Source organism: Gossypium arboreum, chromosome 1, assembly GCF_025698485.1.
Source record: "Gossypium arboreum isolate Shixiya-1 chromosome 1, ASM2569848v2, whole genome shotgun sequence".
NCBI lineage: Eukaryota > Viridiplantae > Streptophyta > Magnoliopsida > Malvales > Malvaceae > Gossypium > Gossypium arboreum.
In genome coordinates, this window is record NC_069070.1 from 107,755,632 (window position 1) to 107,770,405 (window position 14,774).

Genomic DNA, 14,774 nt, shown 5'->3' on the forward strand with positions numbered 1-14,774 from the left:
GTTTCAAAAATTCTGCAAAGAAGCTGGTGTCTATCATTAGTTGAACAATGTGTATACTCCACAATAGAATGGAGTAAGTGAAAGGAAAAATAAAACAATAATGAATATGGCTAGCTACTTGTTGTTTGAGAGCAAATTGCCAAACAATTTTTAGGCAGAAGTAGTAAACATTGTTGTTTACTTGCTAAACAAACCACCAACTAAAGCTGTTGAAGGAAAGACACCATTCAAGGTCTTGTATGGTTTTAAACCCTTTGTTTCTCACCTACGAGTATTTGGTTGCACCTATTTTGTTCATATCTCAGAAGAGAAAAGAAGCAACCTGGATAGCAGATCGCAACCAGAGATTTTTGTTGGATATTCCAGTGTTAAGAAAGGTTATAAAATTCATAACCTTTTCTCCAATAAAATAATCATAAGCAAAGATGTGAAGTTCAATAAAAGGAGAATCTAGAAATAGGATGCAACAGATCAAGAGATATGTTAGCAGAGAGCACTTAAATTGGATCTGCAAGCCACTGGAGATCAAATTGAAAATGAAGCTATTGATGATCAACTAGTGCGACGGATAAGGTTGATCACTAAAGTCTATCAAAGATGGAATCTAGCAAAGCTGAAACTAGTCACCTTTGAAGAAGCAGCCCAAGAAGTTGAATGGCGAAATGTTATGAAAGAAGAAATCAACTACATGATCAACAAAAACGAAACATGGGAGCTAATATATAGGCTAGTTCATAAGAAAGTAATTGGAGTAAAATGGGTGTTTAGAACCAAGATGAATCCTGATGGTTTAGTCATTTGTGAGGGGTTTAGCCAACAATATGGGGTGTACTTCACTAAAACCTTTGCACATGCTGCGATGTTAGAAACCATAAAGCTAATCTAACTCTTGCAGCTCAAAAGGGTTAGAGAATACATCAAATGGATGTGAAGTCAACCTTTTTGAATGGTTTCTTGAAAGAAGAAATTTATGTCGACTAGCCTCAAGGGTTCGTAGTGCCTAGATACAAAGCCAAGGTATACAAACTAAAGAAAGCAATGTATGGCCTAAAGCAAGCACCAAGGGCATGGTATGTAAGGATCAATAATCATCTAACAGACTTGGGATTTGAAAGAAGTGTCAGCGAACCCACACTATATATGAAGAAAGCTAGTAATAAAGCTCTTCTCATTACATCATTGTGTATTGATGATTTACTTGTGATTAACAACAACATCGAACTAGTGGTTGATTTTAAAGAGTAAATGCAAGTGAAGTTTGAAATGTCAGACTTGGGAGAAATGACATATTTCCTTGGTCTAGAAGTAATTCAAACTCACTGTAAAATTATTATAAACCAAAAAGGTTTCGCCATAAAGATTCTGCGAAGATACTGTAAGGAGAATTGTAAGTCTATGAACACCCCTATCGGATAAGGTGAGAAGTTTTCCAGCAATGAAGATGTTGAAAGAGTTGATGAAACAAGCTATAGAAGCTTGGTTGGATGCTTGTTTTTTGACTGCCTCCAAACTTGACATAATGTTTGGTGTAAGTCTGTTGTCAAGGTACATGCATTGCTGCAACGCAAACCACTACAGAGCAATCAAAAGGTTCTATGATACGTAGGAGGAACTTTAAGCGGGAGTGAAGTTTGTGAAAACTGAAAAGGTCAAGTTACTTGGGTATTCAGACAGTGATTGTAATAGCTCGATTTTAGCTAAATCAGAACAGCCATTTCGAAATCACAAATCCAAGGTTGTAAAATTATTTTAATATTATTTTTGGTGTTTATAGCATGTGAATATATATGTGTGAAAATTTTGTGAGCTAATTTTATCGTTTAATAGCTCAATTTGAGAAAAATGACTAAATCGCATAAAATGCAAAAGTTGCATTCTATATGATAAAGGTTTCTATTTGTCATGACTTATTAAATAGGACGTCCTTATGTTGTAAATAGACCATTGATAGTGGAATTTGACATAAATGACCATTCAATGAATGATTTTATAATGGTTTAATAAAGGTTAAATTAGTAAAATTGTTATTAAAATTATATTAATTAAAACAAAACTAAAATAAGCCTTAAAAATCATCATCTTCAACTGATTGTGAAGGAGAGAATACTCTATTTTTAGGGCTTATACATTCGGCACTTTTGAAGCTTGATTAAGGTATAGTTTTAGCTCAGTTTTTTATAATTTCTATGTTTTTTGTGATCGTTGCTTAGAGTACTAGCTAGCCCGTGCCTTAATTTTTAGAATTTATGATGATTTTGTAAAGTGCCATTGATGAATGCTTGAGTTCTTGAATGTTTGATGATGGAAAATGAGTATTTGTTGATAGATTATCATGTTTTATAAAGTGATTTTTAGTGAAATTATCATTTAAGGATTAAATTGTGAAATGTGTAATTTAAAGTGACTGAAATGTGAAATAAATGTGAAATATGGGCTTCTAAGGACACTATGGTAATTCGACCAAGCATGGATTAAATTGAATTTTGTGAATTTCGTGTATTTGAGAAATATGGACTAAATTGAATAGATGTGAAAGTTTAGGGGCTAAAGTGAAAAATGCCCGAATGTATATTTTTGGATGAAATTGAATGAGTAGGTGATTAAATTAGTTAATTTTGAATACATATAGATCAAGAAAAGAGGAACTCGAACTTAGATCGAGGCAAGAACAAAGTACTCGATTAATCAGCTAGTTTCGTTGTTTCTACGACCGAGGTAAGTTCGTAGATGTTAATTTCATTATAAATGAATTTTATATGCTTTGTTATTGCATAAAATGTGTTTATGAGATTGTGGATAATGTTTGAATTGTGAATACGACTATACGGAAGTGTTCAACGATGAAATCGACAAGCAAAATTTCCCGGTTAAACCTTAAGTAAAATGGTGATGATAATGTATTGTCATTAAGTTAATGCATTGGCTTCGGGCCATGATATAGGCACTTTAGGTGTGAATAATACCTTGATTTGGCTACGGGCCATGGTATAGGTATTTTGAGAGGAGCTACCTTGATTTGGCTATGGGCCATTGTATAGGTACTCTGGGATAAGTTACCTTGATTTGGCTATGGGCCATGGTATAGGTACTTATAAATTGTGATTCATGAGTATCCGATTTCTATCCTTAATGGTTTAACGGATAAATGAATGCTGAGGTTGAGAAAGAGGTTAGTACAAGTTGATACGGGTATGTACGGAACTTATTCAAGTACTACATTGAGAGAGTTTAATGAAATAGTATTTAATCATGTTTGAGACATGAATAAGGTTTGTGTTAATGTAATGTTTATTTGGTAATGTGCAAATGGTTGAATTATATTATTTAATGAATTGAATTGCTTAACTACGAACTTACTAACCTATCAAGCTTACTGTGTGTTATTTATCCATGTTTTATAGATAATCAAAGCTAGCTCGGACTCGGGGATTGTCGGGAAAGGTCGTCACACTCTCAATCATTTGTTGGTACTTTTGAAGCTTGTATATATGGTATATGACATGTATAGGTTAGAGTCATTTTGATATGTTTTGAGCTATGATTGTTAGCCATGTGATTTGGCTTGTTAATGATGTAAATGTTGGCATGATTTTAGCCATTTAAGTTGGCTTAAGTTTTGTGATTGATAAGTGATATATATGATGCATATAATGCATTATATGTTGGATTGTTTTGGTATGTTTGCCATAGCTGTGGATATAGTTAAATGGATGTTGATTTGGTTAGTTATCAATGTTTGAGGAATGGTAAATTTTAATGGTTTTGTAACGCCCCAATTTTCGAGAATTCTGTGAATGTTGGCATAAGTTTAATTATGTTAGTGGGCCTCTAGAAAGCCAAGCTTAAGATAGAACCTGACAATTTTAGTTAATTTTTGTTCCATAAGAAAAAGGGGGTGAAATTATGAAATAGAACCTATGTGAAAATGTTTGAAAATGCTATAGGCTAAATTGAAGTGGCCAAATAAATAGGAGTGCAAAATAGGAGGATTTGCATGACAAACCTCCCATTTTACATGAAGTGGCCAGCCATCATGTTGTTGTAGACAATATGAGCACTTGATATCCATAATTTATGGTACAAATTGATACAAATTGATAATGGGTTAGGTAAATGTTCCATGATAATGGATTAGGTAAATATTCCATGATAATGGGTTAGGTAAATGGTCCATGATAATGGTTTAGGTAAATGTTCCATGATGGGCATTTCATGTCTTTTGTATTAAAGTATTAAATGGATGAAATATGAAATTTTATTAAAAGAAAAAGGGGTGAAAAGAACAAAGTTTTGTCCATCTTTGTTCATCATAGCCTAAAGTTAGAGAAGAGAAAGGAGAGGAGAAAGCTCTTGAATGTTCGGTCACTTGGGGAAGAAAATTAAAGGTAAGTTCATGGTAGTTTGCTTCTATCTTGATGTTCATGAGTTCTTCTTGATTCTACCTTAACTCTTGAAGCATATTTTGGTTTTTGGTTGTTTTGTGAGCATTTGGTCATGAATTAAAATGAAGGAAATGGTTGTTGTTTCATGTTCTTTTGATGAAAGATGGAAGATAGGTGAAGTTGAGCCAAACAAATGAGCATGCATGTGCCTTAGATGCTAAAGGGAAAAATCGGCTAACATGTTGTGCTTTAAAATGATGAAATGGAGACTATACTTAAGTAAACTCATATATATGTGATGATTGATTGGTGATATACATGTTTAAATAACATGCATGCAAGTTATGTGTGAAAGAGTGATTTGGTAATAAATCTGCTTGGGACAGCAGCAGTAATGTGACTTTGGAAAATCACCATAAATTGTGAGAGATGAGCTAGAAGGTGAATAAATTATGTAATTAAATCTTAATGAGTCTAGTTTCAAATGAAATAAACGAGAACATATTTTGAATTCTGTACAATGAGAAATTTGATTCGTAATGAAGAGTGGTCAGATTAGTCAAATAGTGAAACATGGGAAACTTTAAGAAAAATCTGGTATTGATTGGCCAAACCAAAAATTCTGAAAATTTTATGGATAGAAGATATATGAGTCTATTTTCAGGGAAAATTAACGACACTTGATTTGGAGTTTCATAGCTCCAGTTATAAATGATTTAGTGACTGTTGCTCAGGAAGACAGCTTGCAGTGAAATTATGATTATGTGGTAAACATTAACAAAAATTTGTTAATAAGTTGCTTATTGATTTCTTTTAAGCTTACTATGATCTGTAGGTGTGGTTGGCCGAATATTGTAAGGGGTTAATACGTAGTTTGTATTTGAATAGTTAGATTAACGTGTTAGTAGTCCAATTGTAGGCGGTTCGTGTGTGGATCTTGTCAGCATATCGTCGCAAACAGGTGTGTAACTAACACCCTCTTTCTTAGTTTAGATCGGCAAAAGTCGAAAAGCCGAAATTTCGAAAACTAGTATTTTGTAGATTTGCGAGTGTGCGAATGCTCGTGAGGTAAATCGATTAATGTTTTTGGTAAGCTGCAATGTTTGGACGCAAAGTGCATGATTTACGTGCCCTCGATATTTTTGGGCTTAATGGGCCAAAATTGGAATGATGGGCCAACGGCCCAATTCGGTAAGAACCCTCGATAGTGATTTCATTAGTACGTGAAAGGTAGGAATATGCATGAAAAACCCTAAAATAGATAAATTACTGAAATACCTTTAAAAGTGAAAAATTTACGCTTTACCCTAGGAGATAAATTACCAAATACCCATAGGGTTAAATTGACCTAAATGCATGTTTGATCGTTGTTATTTACTTGCATGCCATGTTGTTATTATCGGATGCATGGGATGGGATATTGACGGAGGAAGTACTGAAAGTGGCTTGTCCACGTCTTGGAGGCTTTGCCTCAATTTATGTTAATCGAGCAAGCAAGGTTGCAATCTGTGGAGTGTTAATGGGTGGGTTGAGCTATTCCCACATGGAGTGTATGGTGTAATACGGTGGAGTGTAGTGGTTGGTGGGTTGAATAGTCTCCCCAAATGGGCTTGCATATGTTTCTTGATGTTGCATGTATTTTGAAATGGGCCTATGGGCCATCTGTTATCTGAATAAGAGGTTAAGGCCCGCTTTATTGTAATCTGAAAGGGCTCGCCCAAGACCACTTATTACTGAATGGGCTTAGGCCCAATGGGCTTGAGCTGACTTGGGCTTTGAATGGGTTTTCCTTACACACTGAGTTTCCCCAAACTCACCCTTCTTTAACCTTGGTGAGCCTTGATGTGGGTGACTTGGAGCCGGAGGGATTCAGAGTGGCCATGGTGAATACTTTTGGGTTTGAAAAAGAGACTGGTTTTCTTAAGTTATTTTTAATTGCTATTTAATTTTTGGATTGTAATAAGGCCATTTTAACTTTATTTTCTTCTTTGATTTTTATGGGAGTATATTATTAAAAACAACTTTAAATTGATGGATACTAATTCAAATGGGCTAGACTTAGGGTGTGATTTCAAAATGATACTTGTTTTTTTTTAAAATAACACGACGTCATGAATATTCGGTTTACCAAAGATAATCACTCAAAGAAATTTCAACTTGTTATAACCAAGTGTGACAATGGATGTGGGCATGTCTAGGATTGGATCCAATCGGAGAGCTTGGTACTTAAGCAGCCTTCATGGCTCACCTCCTCTGTTATGGATACCTACCTGGTGCCCAGCTTCCATTCACTTGGTTAGTTTGACAAAAGTCGACTTTTTTTTAAAACACTAAAAAGGGAACATGGGTTTTTGACTTCAAAGTGGCGCGTCGGATTCGGCCTTAACGACTGGGCCAGGTTTGGGGTGTTTCAGGTTTTGGTATATGGGTTTGGTATATATATATATATGTATATGGAATTTAATAGTTGAATTGGTTGATGATATATATATAGCTTGATATGTGATTGATTTGGCATGTTTTTGGTTGCCTAAAAATGTAATTAAATGGTTGTTTTTTGGTTGATTTGTATGCTTGTGGATAGGGTGGCATATTAGCTTTACAAATGGCCTATTTTTGTCCACACGGGCAGAGACACAGGCGTGTGTCTCAGCTATTTGTGACACACTGTCATGTTACACGGCTGTGTGTCCCTTAGGGTAGCCTTACGAATTAAGTCAGCATACCCTACAGGTTTGGCACAGCCTGGACACACAGGTGTGCCTACTAGCCATGTGTGTCACACAGACTCACACACGGCCATGTGACTGACTGTGTGACATAAGTCAATATACCCTCCTAAATGGCACATGGCTTAGCAGACAGGCGTGTGTGGCCATTTCGAAGGGTACACGGGCTAGAGACACAGGCGTGTGGTCAGCCGTGTGACCCAAGTCAGTAACCTCCCTAGTTTTCCTACGGCCATGGCACACGGGCGTGTCTCCGGCCGTGTGGTCCAAGTCAGTATGTATGCCCTATTTTCACACAGCCTATGACACGGGCGTGTCTTATAGCCATGTGAGGCACACGGCCTGTTCGCACGGGCGTGTGACCCTATAATTAAAATTTTTTTTCTATGTTTCCTAAAGTTTGTAAATGTTATCAATTTAGTCTCGAACCTCGTTTAAGCATCTTTTAAGGTCTCGTAGACCTATTTAAGGGACTTTGTGCATGTGAATGAATGAGATGTGATATTGAATGTTTGATAAATGCTATATTGTCCGGTAATGCCTCGTAACGCTATTCTGGTAACGGATACAGGTTAGGGGTATTATAGTGATTGATTTAGTTTACTGAAGATATGAAGAACACTTCAGGTTATTTTTTAACTCTAGGATCTAGTGTGTTCAATTGGAGTTCAAAAGAGAAGGAAACAGTAGCACAATCAACTACTGAAGCTGAGTATGCTATAGCCGTAACAAAAATAAAATGTGATAATCATTCTACTACCGCAATTGCAAAAAAAATCTAATGTTCTATAGAAGAACAAAACACTTCAAAATCAAGTATCATTTTGTGAGATAAGTGGAACAAGTTAAGGAAATAACTTTGGTTCACCACAGTTCACAAGATCAGTTAGCAGACATTCTAATAAAACCTATTAGGAAGATGAAGTTCGAGAACCAGCATTATGATATTAGGGTTTGTAGCATGGAGGTTAAGGAGGAGTGTTGCGAAGTGACCATCCATACAATGGCAAACACAAGTCCAAAGATGCAAACTCCTCAAAGGTGTGAGCTCAACCAAATTTACGAGCTGTGTTAGGCTAGCTTATGCATGCGAGTTCTTTCTCTACAAGTTGCCAACTTGCACTAAAACAATGATAATTTTTGATAAGATGTTTTGGCTGCTGAATAGACTAAAATCAACCAATAAAGAGACAAGTTGTACTGTACAAGTTCCAACAGTTGCCAAGTTGTAATTGTTTATTATTATTTTCAGGTTATTTAAGTATAGATGTTCATGTAAACCAAAATTGTAGAATGAAAAACTGAAGTTTATAATCAATTTATTTTTTTGTTTTGTTTTATTGCTTTCTACCTCTATACATTCTTTCATCAAATATCCATCATGTTTCAATACTCTTAAAAACAAGAAATCCTTGATTGTCCTTTGTAGCAATCATTTAAAGATACAAGTCTAAATGAAAAATTTACAAGTACCTATGTTTCTTTCACTATCAAATCAAAAGTTGTCTTGTTGCCTTAGGTTATAGTTTCTCTCGGTTCTTTGAGTCTTTTGATTATTCTTGTTTTCTCTTTACAAATGAATTTCATGTTAAAAAAAAAAGAGATAACTAACTTAATAAACCAATTTCCAAAATCTATTAATTTTAAAAACGATTAAAGCAAATAAAATTAATTAAATTTGATTTGTTGAGGTGATTAAATCAATTTAATTAGATAAGTTGTTAGGATTTCGACCCGATTAAGCAGCGAACAAATAAAATAGCAGAATAAATTGATAAATTGAACACACAAATTTAACTTGGAAAAACTCCTCCAAAGAGGATAAAAGACCATGGGCAAAGATAATTTTACTATAATGGCAAAAGGACGAAGAATACAAAAGATGGAGATAAAAACTAAACCCCAAAAACCAGAAAGCAAAGAACCCACAAAACGTAAACACAAAATTCTCTAAATGTGTTATGAGTTCTAATCTCTAATGGGTGTATATTTCTAAGGTTGTAAAAGAGCCTATTTATAGGCTAAATTCATAGGTCAAATAATAATAAAATAATCTAAACTAATCAGTGTTTGATTGAAATAAGTAAACAGAGTTCAACTGAAAGATTATTTCTCAAATTTGACTGAAAATAGGAGTCATATTTAACAAATCTCCACCTTGACTCATATTTCCACACCGCCATCTTTGCCAAAGCCGCCACGAGCCTATCTTGAACTATGCAGGGAATTAACTGAGTCGAATTTGTGTTTAGAAACTGGAAGACTTCTAGCCTTCGACTTGTACACTGCCAAATCAAAATTAACCCGGGTCTGATTTTCACGAACACAGTGCCCTAACTTTTCAAAACCTGCATCCAAAAGAAAACCTCTCTTCAACAAAACGGTCGTACCTTTTTCCCTCCTATGACCAAGTTGCCTCTGCTCCAAACGAGTTGACTTTGACTCTGTAACAGACGAGGGACGTCCGATTTCACCGATCACTGTAGAACCTTCCAAAATATAAAGACTATCGATTCTTTTACCTTTTAACAAAATGAGAGCTCCACGAGATACTTTAATACCGCTCGACTCGATGTTGATTCTGCATCCTTTCAACTCTAAAATACTCAAGGAGATGAGATTCTTTCATAAATCAGGTACATACCTGACATCTGAGAGTGTCCTAATTGTCCTATCGTGCATCTTAATTTTAACAGTACCAATACCAATTACCTTACAAGATGAATGGTTTCCCATGCGCACAACTGCACCTTCAACTGAACTGTATGTAGAGAACCATTCTCTATTGGGACACATGTGGAAAGAACATCCTAAATCTAGGATCCACTCAGACGTGAGCTTAGAGTTATCGCTCGTTGACACTAATAAGAAATCATCACCATTTTCATCGGCCAAATTAGCACCAGCTACATCCTCCTCGTTACTCTCAGCAGCTCTTTTATTTCACAATTTATAACAATCTGCTTTGACATGACCTAACTTTTTACAATAGCGACACCTTTTGTCTTGTTTCTTTGATGCCACCAAAACAGAAGCTTGCCTATCTGCTTTGCTATCCAAATAAAGCTCATTTTCGAGTTTGTCTCTACTCAACAAATGACCCTTCACAACTTCGAACGAGAGTTTGTCTCTGCCATAAATCAAGGTCTCCCTGAAAGACTTGTATGAAGAGGGTAAAGAGCACAATAATAGCATAGCTTGATCTTCATCATCAATATGAACCTCAACGTTCTTTAAATCATTTAAAAGAGTAATGAATTGACTAATGTGATCTCTAAGAAGCTCACCTTCGTTCATGCGAAATGTAAATAGACGTTGTTTCAACACTAAACGGTTAGCCAGAGACTTAGTCGCATAAAGAGTTTCTAACTTTTTCCACAAGGCAGATGAGGTCTTCTCCATCAATACCTCCTGCAATGCCGTATTCGCGAGGCACAACTGGATTGCAGATAAAGCCTTTTCATCAAGCTCTTCCCATTCTGTTTTATTTAGATTCTCAGGCTTTTTCCCGGTAACAACCTTTTTCAAGCCTGATTGAACTAAAATTGCCATCATCCGAACTTGCCACAGATTGAAATTTGTCTCACCATCGAACTTCTCAATTTCAAACCTTATTGTTGCCATATCTGAACTGGCTGATCTATGAAAATTGAACTAGCTCTGATACCACTTGTTAGGATTTCGACCCGATTAAGCAGCGAACAGATAAAATAGCGGAATAAATTGAGAAATTGAACACACAAATTTAACGTGGAAAAACCCCTCCAAAGAGGATAAAAGACCACGGGCAAAGATAATTTTACTGTAATGGCAAAAGAACGAAGAATACAAAAGATGGAGATAAAAACTAAAACCTGAAAACCCGAAAGCAAAGAACCTACAAAACGTAAACACAAAATTCTCTAAATGTGTTATGAGTTCTAATCTCTAATGGGTGTATATTTCTAAGGGTGTAAAAAAGTCTATTTATAGGCTAAATTCATAGGTCAAATAATAATAAAATAATCTAAACTAATCAGTGTTTGATTGAAACAAGTAAACAGAGTTCAACTGAAAGATTATTTCTCAAATTTGACTGAAAATAGGAGTCATATTTAACATAAATGCTCACCTCTTATTCTTCGAGTTAGCTATTACTCGGTTTACCAATAAACAAATTTTTTTAATGATCAAACTATTAGGATGAATTTTCAATTTAAGGGTTTACTTTATAGAGAAATGATTGTATAAAACTGTGATTTCACGTCATCTCTATTCTTTTCTAATAAAAGAATGACAAAGTCTTGGTTTTTAGTAGTTTTAGTTTTAGTTGAATTTGAATTTTTTTTAAAGAGGAAAAAGCTAAAAATTAAGAATAAAAATCTGATTTGTCATTCTGCTATTAAAAATAGATAGAAATGACGTGAAATCACAATTTTATACAATCTATTCACTTAGACTTAGATGAGTTCCATTTTTGTACTCAATCGATCATCTTCTGCTCCTTAGACCACATATATACATATATAGACACGTTGACGAATGATAATAGTATAGTTTTTGTTTTGTGGAAAAAGTCAATGCAAGAAACCCAGACTCAACCCAACAACTGCAACATTAGAAGAGACGAAAATACAGATGGTGATTCGTAAGGAAACCAAATACGTGGTGGGTTCACCACAAACCTTGCCTTTTCAAATCAGATCAAAATGGACAAAATCAACCCTCCACACTCTCCCACTTTCTCTCTCACTCTTCATCAGTCCTTCCTTAATTTTGTCTTTGCTTTTTTCTTCTACTTGTTCTTCCTCCTCTTTGGACACAATTCAGATCCTAGAGTTGGTTTTCTTGTTTGCCTTTAGAAGCTCAAAGCTGGTCGAATTCAAGCCTTTTTCCTTTTTGTTTTTAGGGTAGCAGAAGACCCAAAGGATCCTGCTTGGCTTTTCAACTCCCTATATCTTCCTGGTAACTATTCAGCCATGAACCATATTTGTGTTATGTTAAGTTGTTGATAGCTCATGAAATATCTCATCTTTGATATCAAGTTGGGTTTTTACCACAAAAAAAATTAATATATATCTTCATGGTATTCTGTTTATGTTCGTATGACTATACTGGTTGCAGATAAATAGAATTTTTGATTTGTTTGTTGTCATGTTTGCTACAATGAGATGGCTTCAATAATTTTTAATATTTTCTACTTTTATGGCAGGAAAACATTAAGCCTGTCTTCCACGTCCCAGTAATAGTTGGAAATGGGAGGTGTATGATAAATCATTCGAAATGGCAGAAACAAAACTAGAAGCTAAAATGGTTGAAGCTATGCAGCGAAGGGCTTCTGAAGGAACTGCAATGAAATCCTTTAACAGTATTATCTTAAAATTCCCTAAAATTGATGAGAGCTTAAGGAATTGTAAAGCCGTGTTTGAGCAGTTTGGTATAGCCCTTTTTTCCCTCTTCTAAATAAAAATTCTACTTACATCTTTATATGTTTTGCATAATATTTTGAGTGGCATGTTCCATGCATTGCGTTTCTTTGTAGATGAGGACTCAAATGGTGCAATCGACAATGAAGAGCTGAAAAAATGTTTCAACAAACTTCAAATTTCATTCACAGAGGAGGAGATAAGTGATCTGTTTAAGGCATGCGATTTCAATCAAAATATGGGAATAAAGTTCAACGAGTTCATTGTACTTCTTTGCCTAGTCTATCTTCTCAAGGACAATGCTCCTGGACATGAAGGTGTATCCTTAACACAAAACTTGATTCACCTTATCTCTGTTTGTTTTAAGTTATATGTAGCTGTCTTGAACATTTACCTTGAGGTGTTGTGTTCCATCGACATATGACATTTTCATAGTATCCCATCCCTATAATACTTGCTATAATTGTGTTTGTTGTCTGTTATCTTGGCCTTCCATGACATTATCAGAAATCACGAATGGGAATGCCAAACTTGGAGGCCACATTCGAAACCTTTGTTGATGCATTCGTGTTCTTGGACAAGAACAAGGATGGTTTTGTTAGCAAGAACGAGATGGTTCAAGCCATAAATGAATCCGGGGAGCGTTCGTCTGGACGAATAGCCATGAAAAGATTTGGTCAGCAATCTCCATACCATATGTGTGCATTTTTTTATTTTTATTTTTACTTCACTTATGTAAAACTGCATTAATAAGTACTAGGAAGTTTTGGCATACACTGAACAAAGTGTATTGTGTGGTTGCAGAAGAAATGGACTGGGATAAAAATGGATCAGTGAGTTTCAAAGAGTTTCTTTTTGCATTCACAAATTGGGTTGGAATCGACGATGCGGAAGATGACGAAGATGAGGAAGAAGGGACGGTCTGAATCAACATATATACATATCAAGTGATGATGACATTATGATTGGTAGCTCAGCAATGAAGTCTCCTTTGTTTCTTTGTTTTCCAATAATCATATGAATGGCCAAGTTGATATACAAGTTTCATATAGGATAAGAGAGTAAGGTGTGTTCATTCATGAGATGAAGGTCTGTAGAATGGAATCCAAATTAAAAAAAAAAAGACATTTACTTGCTTATGCCGGGGAATGACGAGAAAAATATTCAGCTAACGAAGGTATATCGGATGCTCGGCGACAAAAGCATTTAACGAATTGGTCCTTGTTTTAGTAATAATATTTACCATTTTATCTGCAAAACATCAATTGGTTCTTTTAACTTATCCTATAAACATTTTTTTAATATTTTCAAATTATTGTTTGTCATTTGAGCCGAGAAATGAATACAATTATAAACATTTTTCTTAAAATCATGGTCGTCGGAATTGGGTCCAATTGCTTCAATTACTATTAAAAACCGAAAGAAAATTGAACTGGATAAAACAGTTTGATTTTCTACTTAAATTACTTTAAATATTTAATTTTAATCTTTTAATTTATAAAATGAAGGTTTATATTATTATTACTATTTTCAAAAACTTTTTTTTCTTTATTATTCATAGCTTTTTCTATTCTTTTTAATTTTCAATAATTCTTGTGGTTTAACCAATTCGCCTTATGAAAAATTGCTTGAAATAACTACTCATCTTTTAGTTAAAATAACTAGTCTTTACCCGCCTATTTTCTATACTAATCATTATGTTACGTGCATAACTTATATTTTTAAAACAATTTTATCATATAATAAAAAAGTTTGGAATTAACAAGTGTTGGGTGTAGTGGCAAGGTGCATTGCATTTTCAATGAGAGAACGGGGTTTGATCCTCGAAAATGACATTATTAGGAGCGACAACCACAAATCCCCAACATGAAATGTAAAACGGACATGAAAATGAAGGATTTCATTTTTAAGTTAGCTCATTGCCTTTTTCAAATTCTGCCTATTTGTCTTTAATTAATTCTAATATATATTTTTTAATTTTAATCTGAAGTTTTGACAGCACGACATCATTTCCTTCATGTTGATTTTACAAGATTTTCCATGCATTAGCAGATTCACACAAATAAATGACTTGAAGTTGGTCGAAGTCAAATCCACCAAAAATGACATTTAGAACTTGTGAATATCCATGAGCAGCGGTAATGTATTTGCTTCTTCTTTAGGACATGTCATGCCATCAACAGTAGTCATAATGGGTCGAATCCACCTATCTTCAATAGCTTCCCAGGTTGCTTCATTAATGAACAAGGTGAAAGCAT

General features: G+C 34.7%; 1 protein-coding gene and 1 long non-coding RNA gene across 2 annotated transcripts in view; one reads left to right on the forward strand and one right to left on the reverse strand.

Annotated features, from left to right (window-relative positions):
• LOC128294092 (uncharacterized) overlaps nt 1-14,774 on the reverse strand; it is a 90,840-nt gene that overhangs the window by 33,025 nt on the left and 43,041 nt on the right. The gene's annotated exons all lie outside the window — the stretch shown is intronic.
• On the forward strand, nt 11,745-13,557 carry LOC108481598 (probable calcium-binding protein CML21). Its single transcript, XM_017784709.2, has 5 exons — nt 11,745-12,055; nt 12,303-12,527; nt 12,633-12,835; nt 13,024-13,192; nt 13,321-13,557. The coding sequence occupies exons 2-5, from the start codon at nt 12,374-12,376 to the stop codon at nt 13,440-13,442; spliced, it is 648 nt and encodes a 215-aa protein (XP_017640198.1). The 5' UTR covers nt 11,745-12,055; nt 12,303-12,373; the 3' UTR covers nt 13,443-13,557.

What these genes read in the sequence shown, in the direction of transcription:
- LOC108481598 (XM_017784709.2), top strand. Translation starts at nt 12,374, where the DNA reads ATGGCAGAAACAAAACTAGAAGCTAAAATGGTTGAAGCTATGCAGCGA. An exon ending in ATGCTCCTGGACATGAAGGT is followed by an intron (nt 12,836 to 13,023) that starts GTATCCTTAACA and finishes TGACATTATCAG; the next exon opens with AAATCACGAATGGGAATGCC. An exon ending in AATAGCCATGAAAAGATTTG is followed by an intron (nt 13,193 to 13,320) that starts GTCAGCAATCTC and finishes GTGTGGTTGCAG; the next exon opens with AAGAAATGGACTGGGATAAA.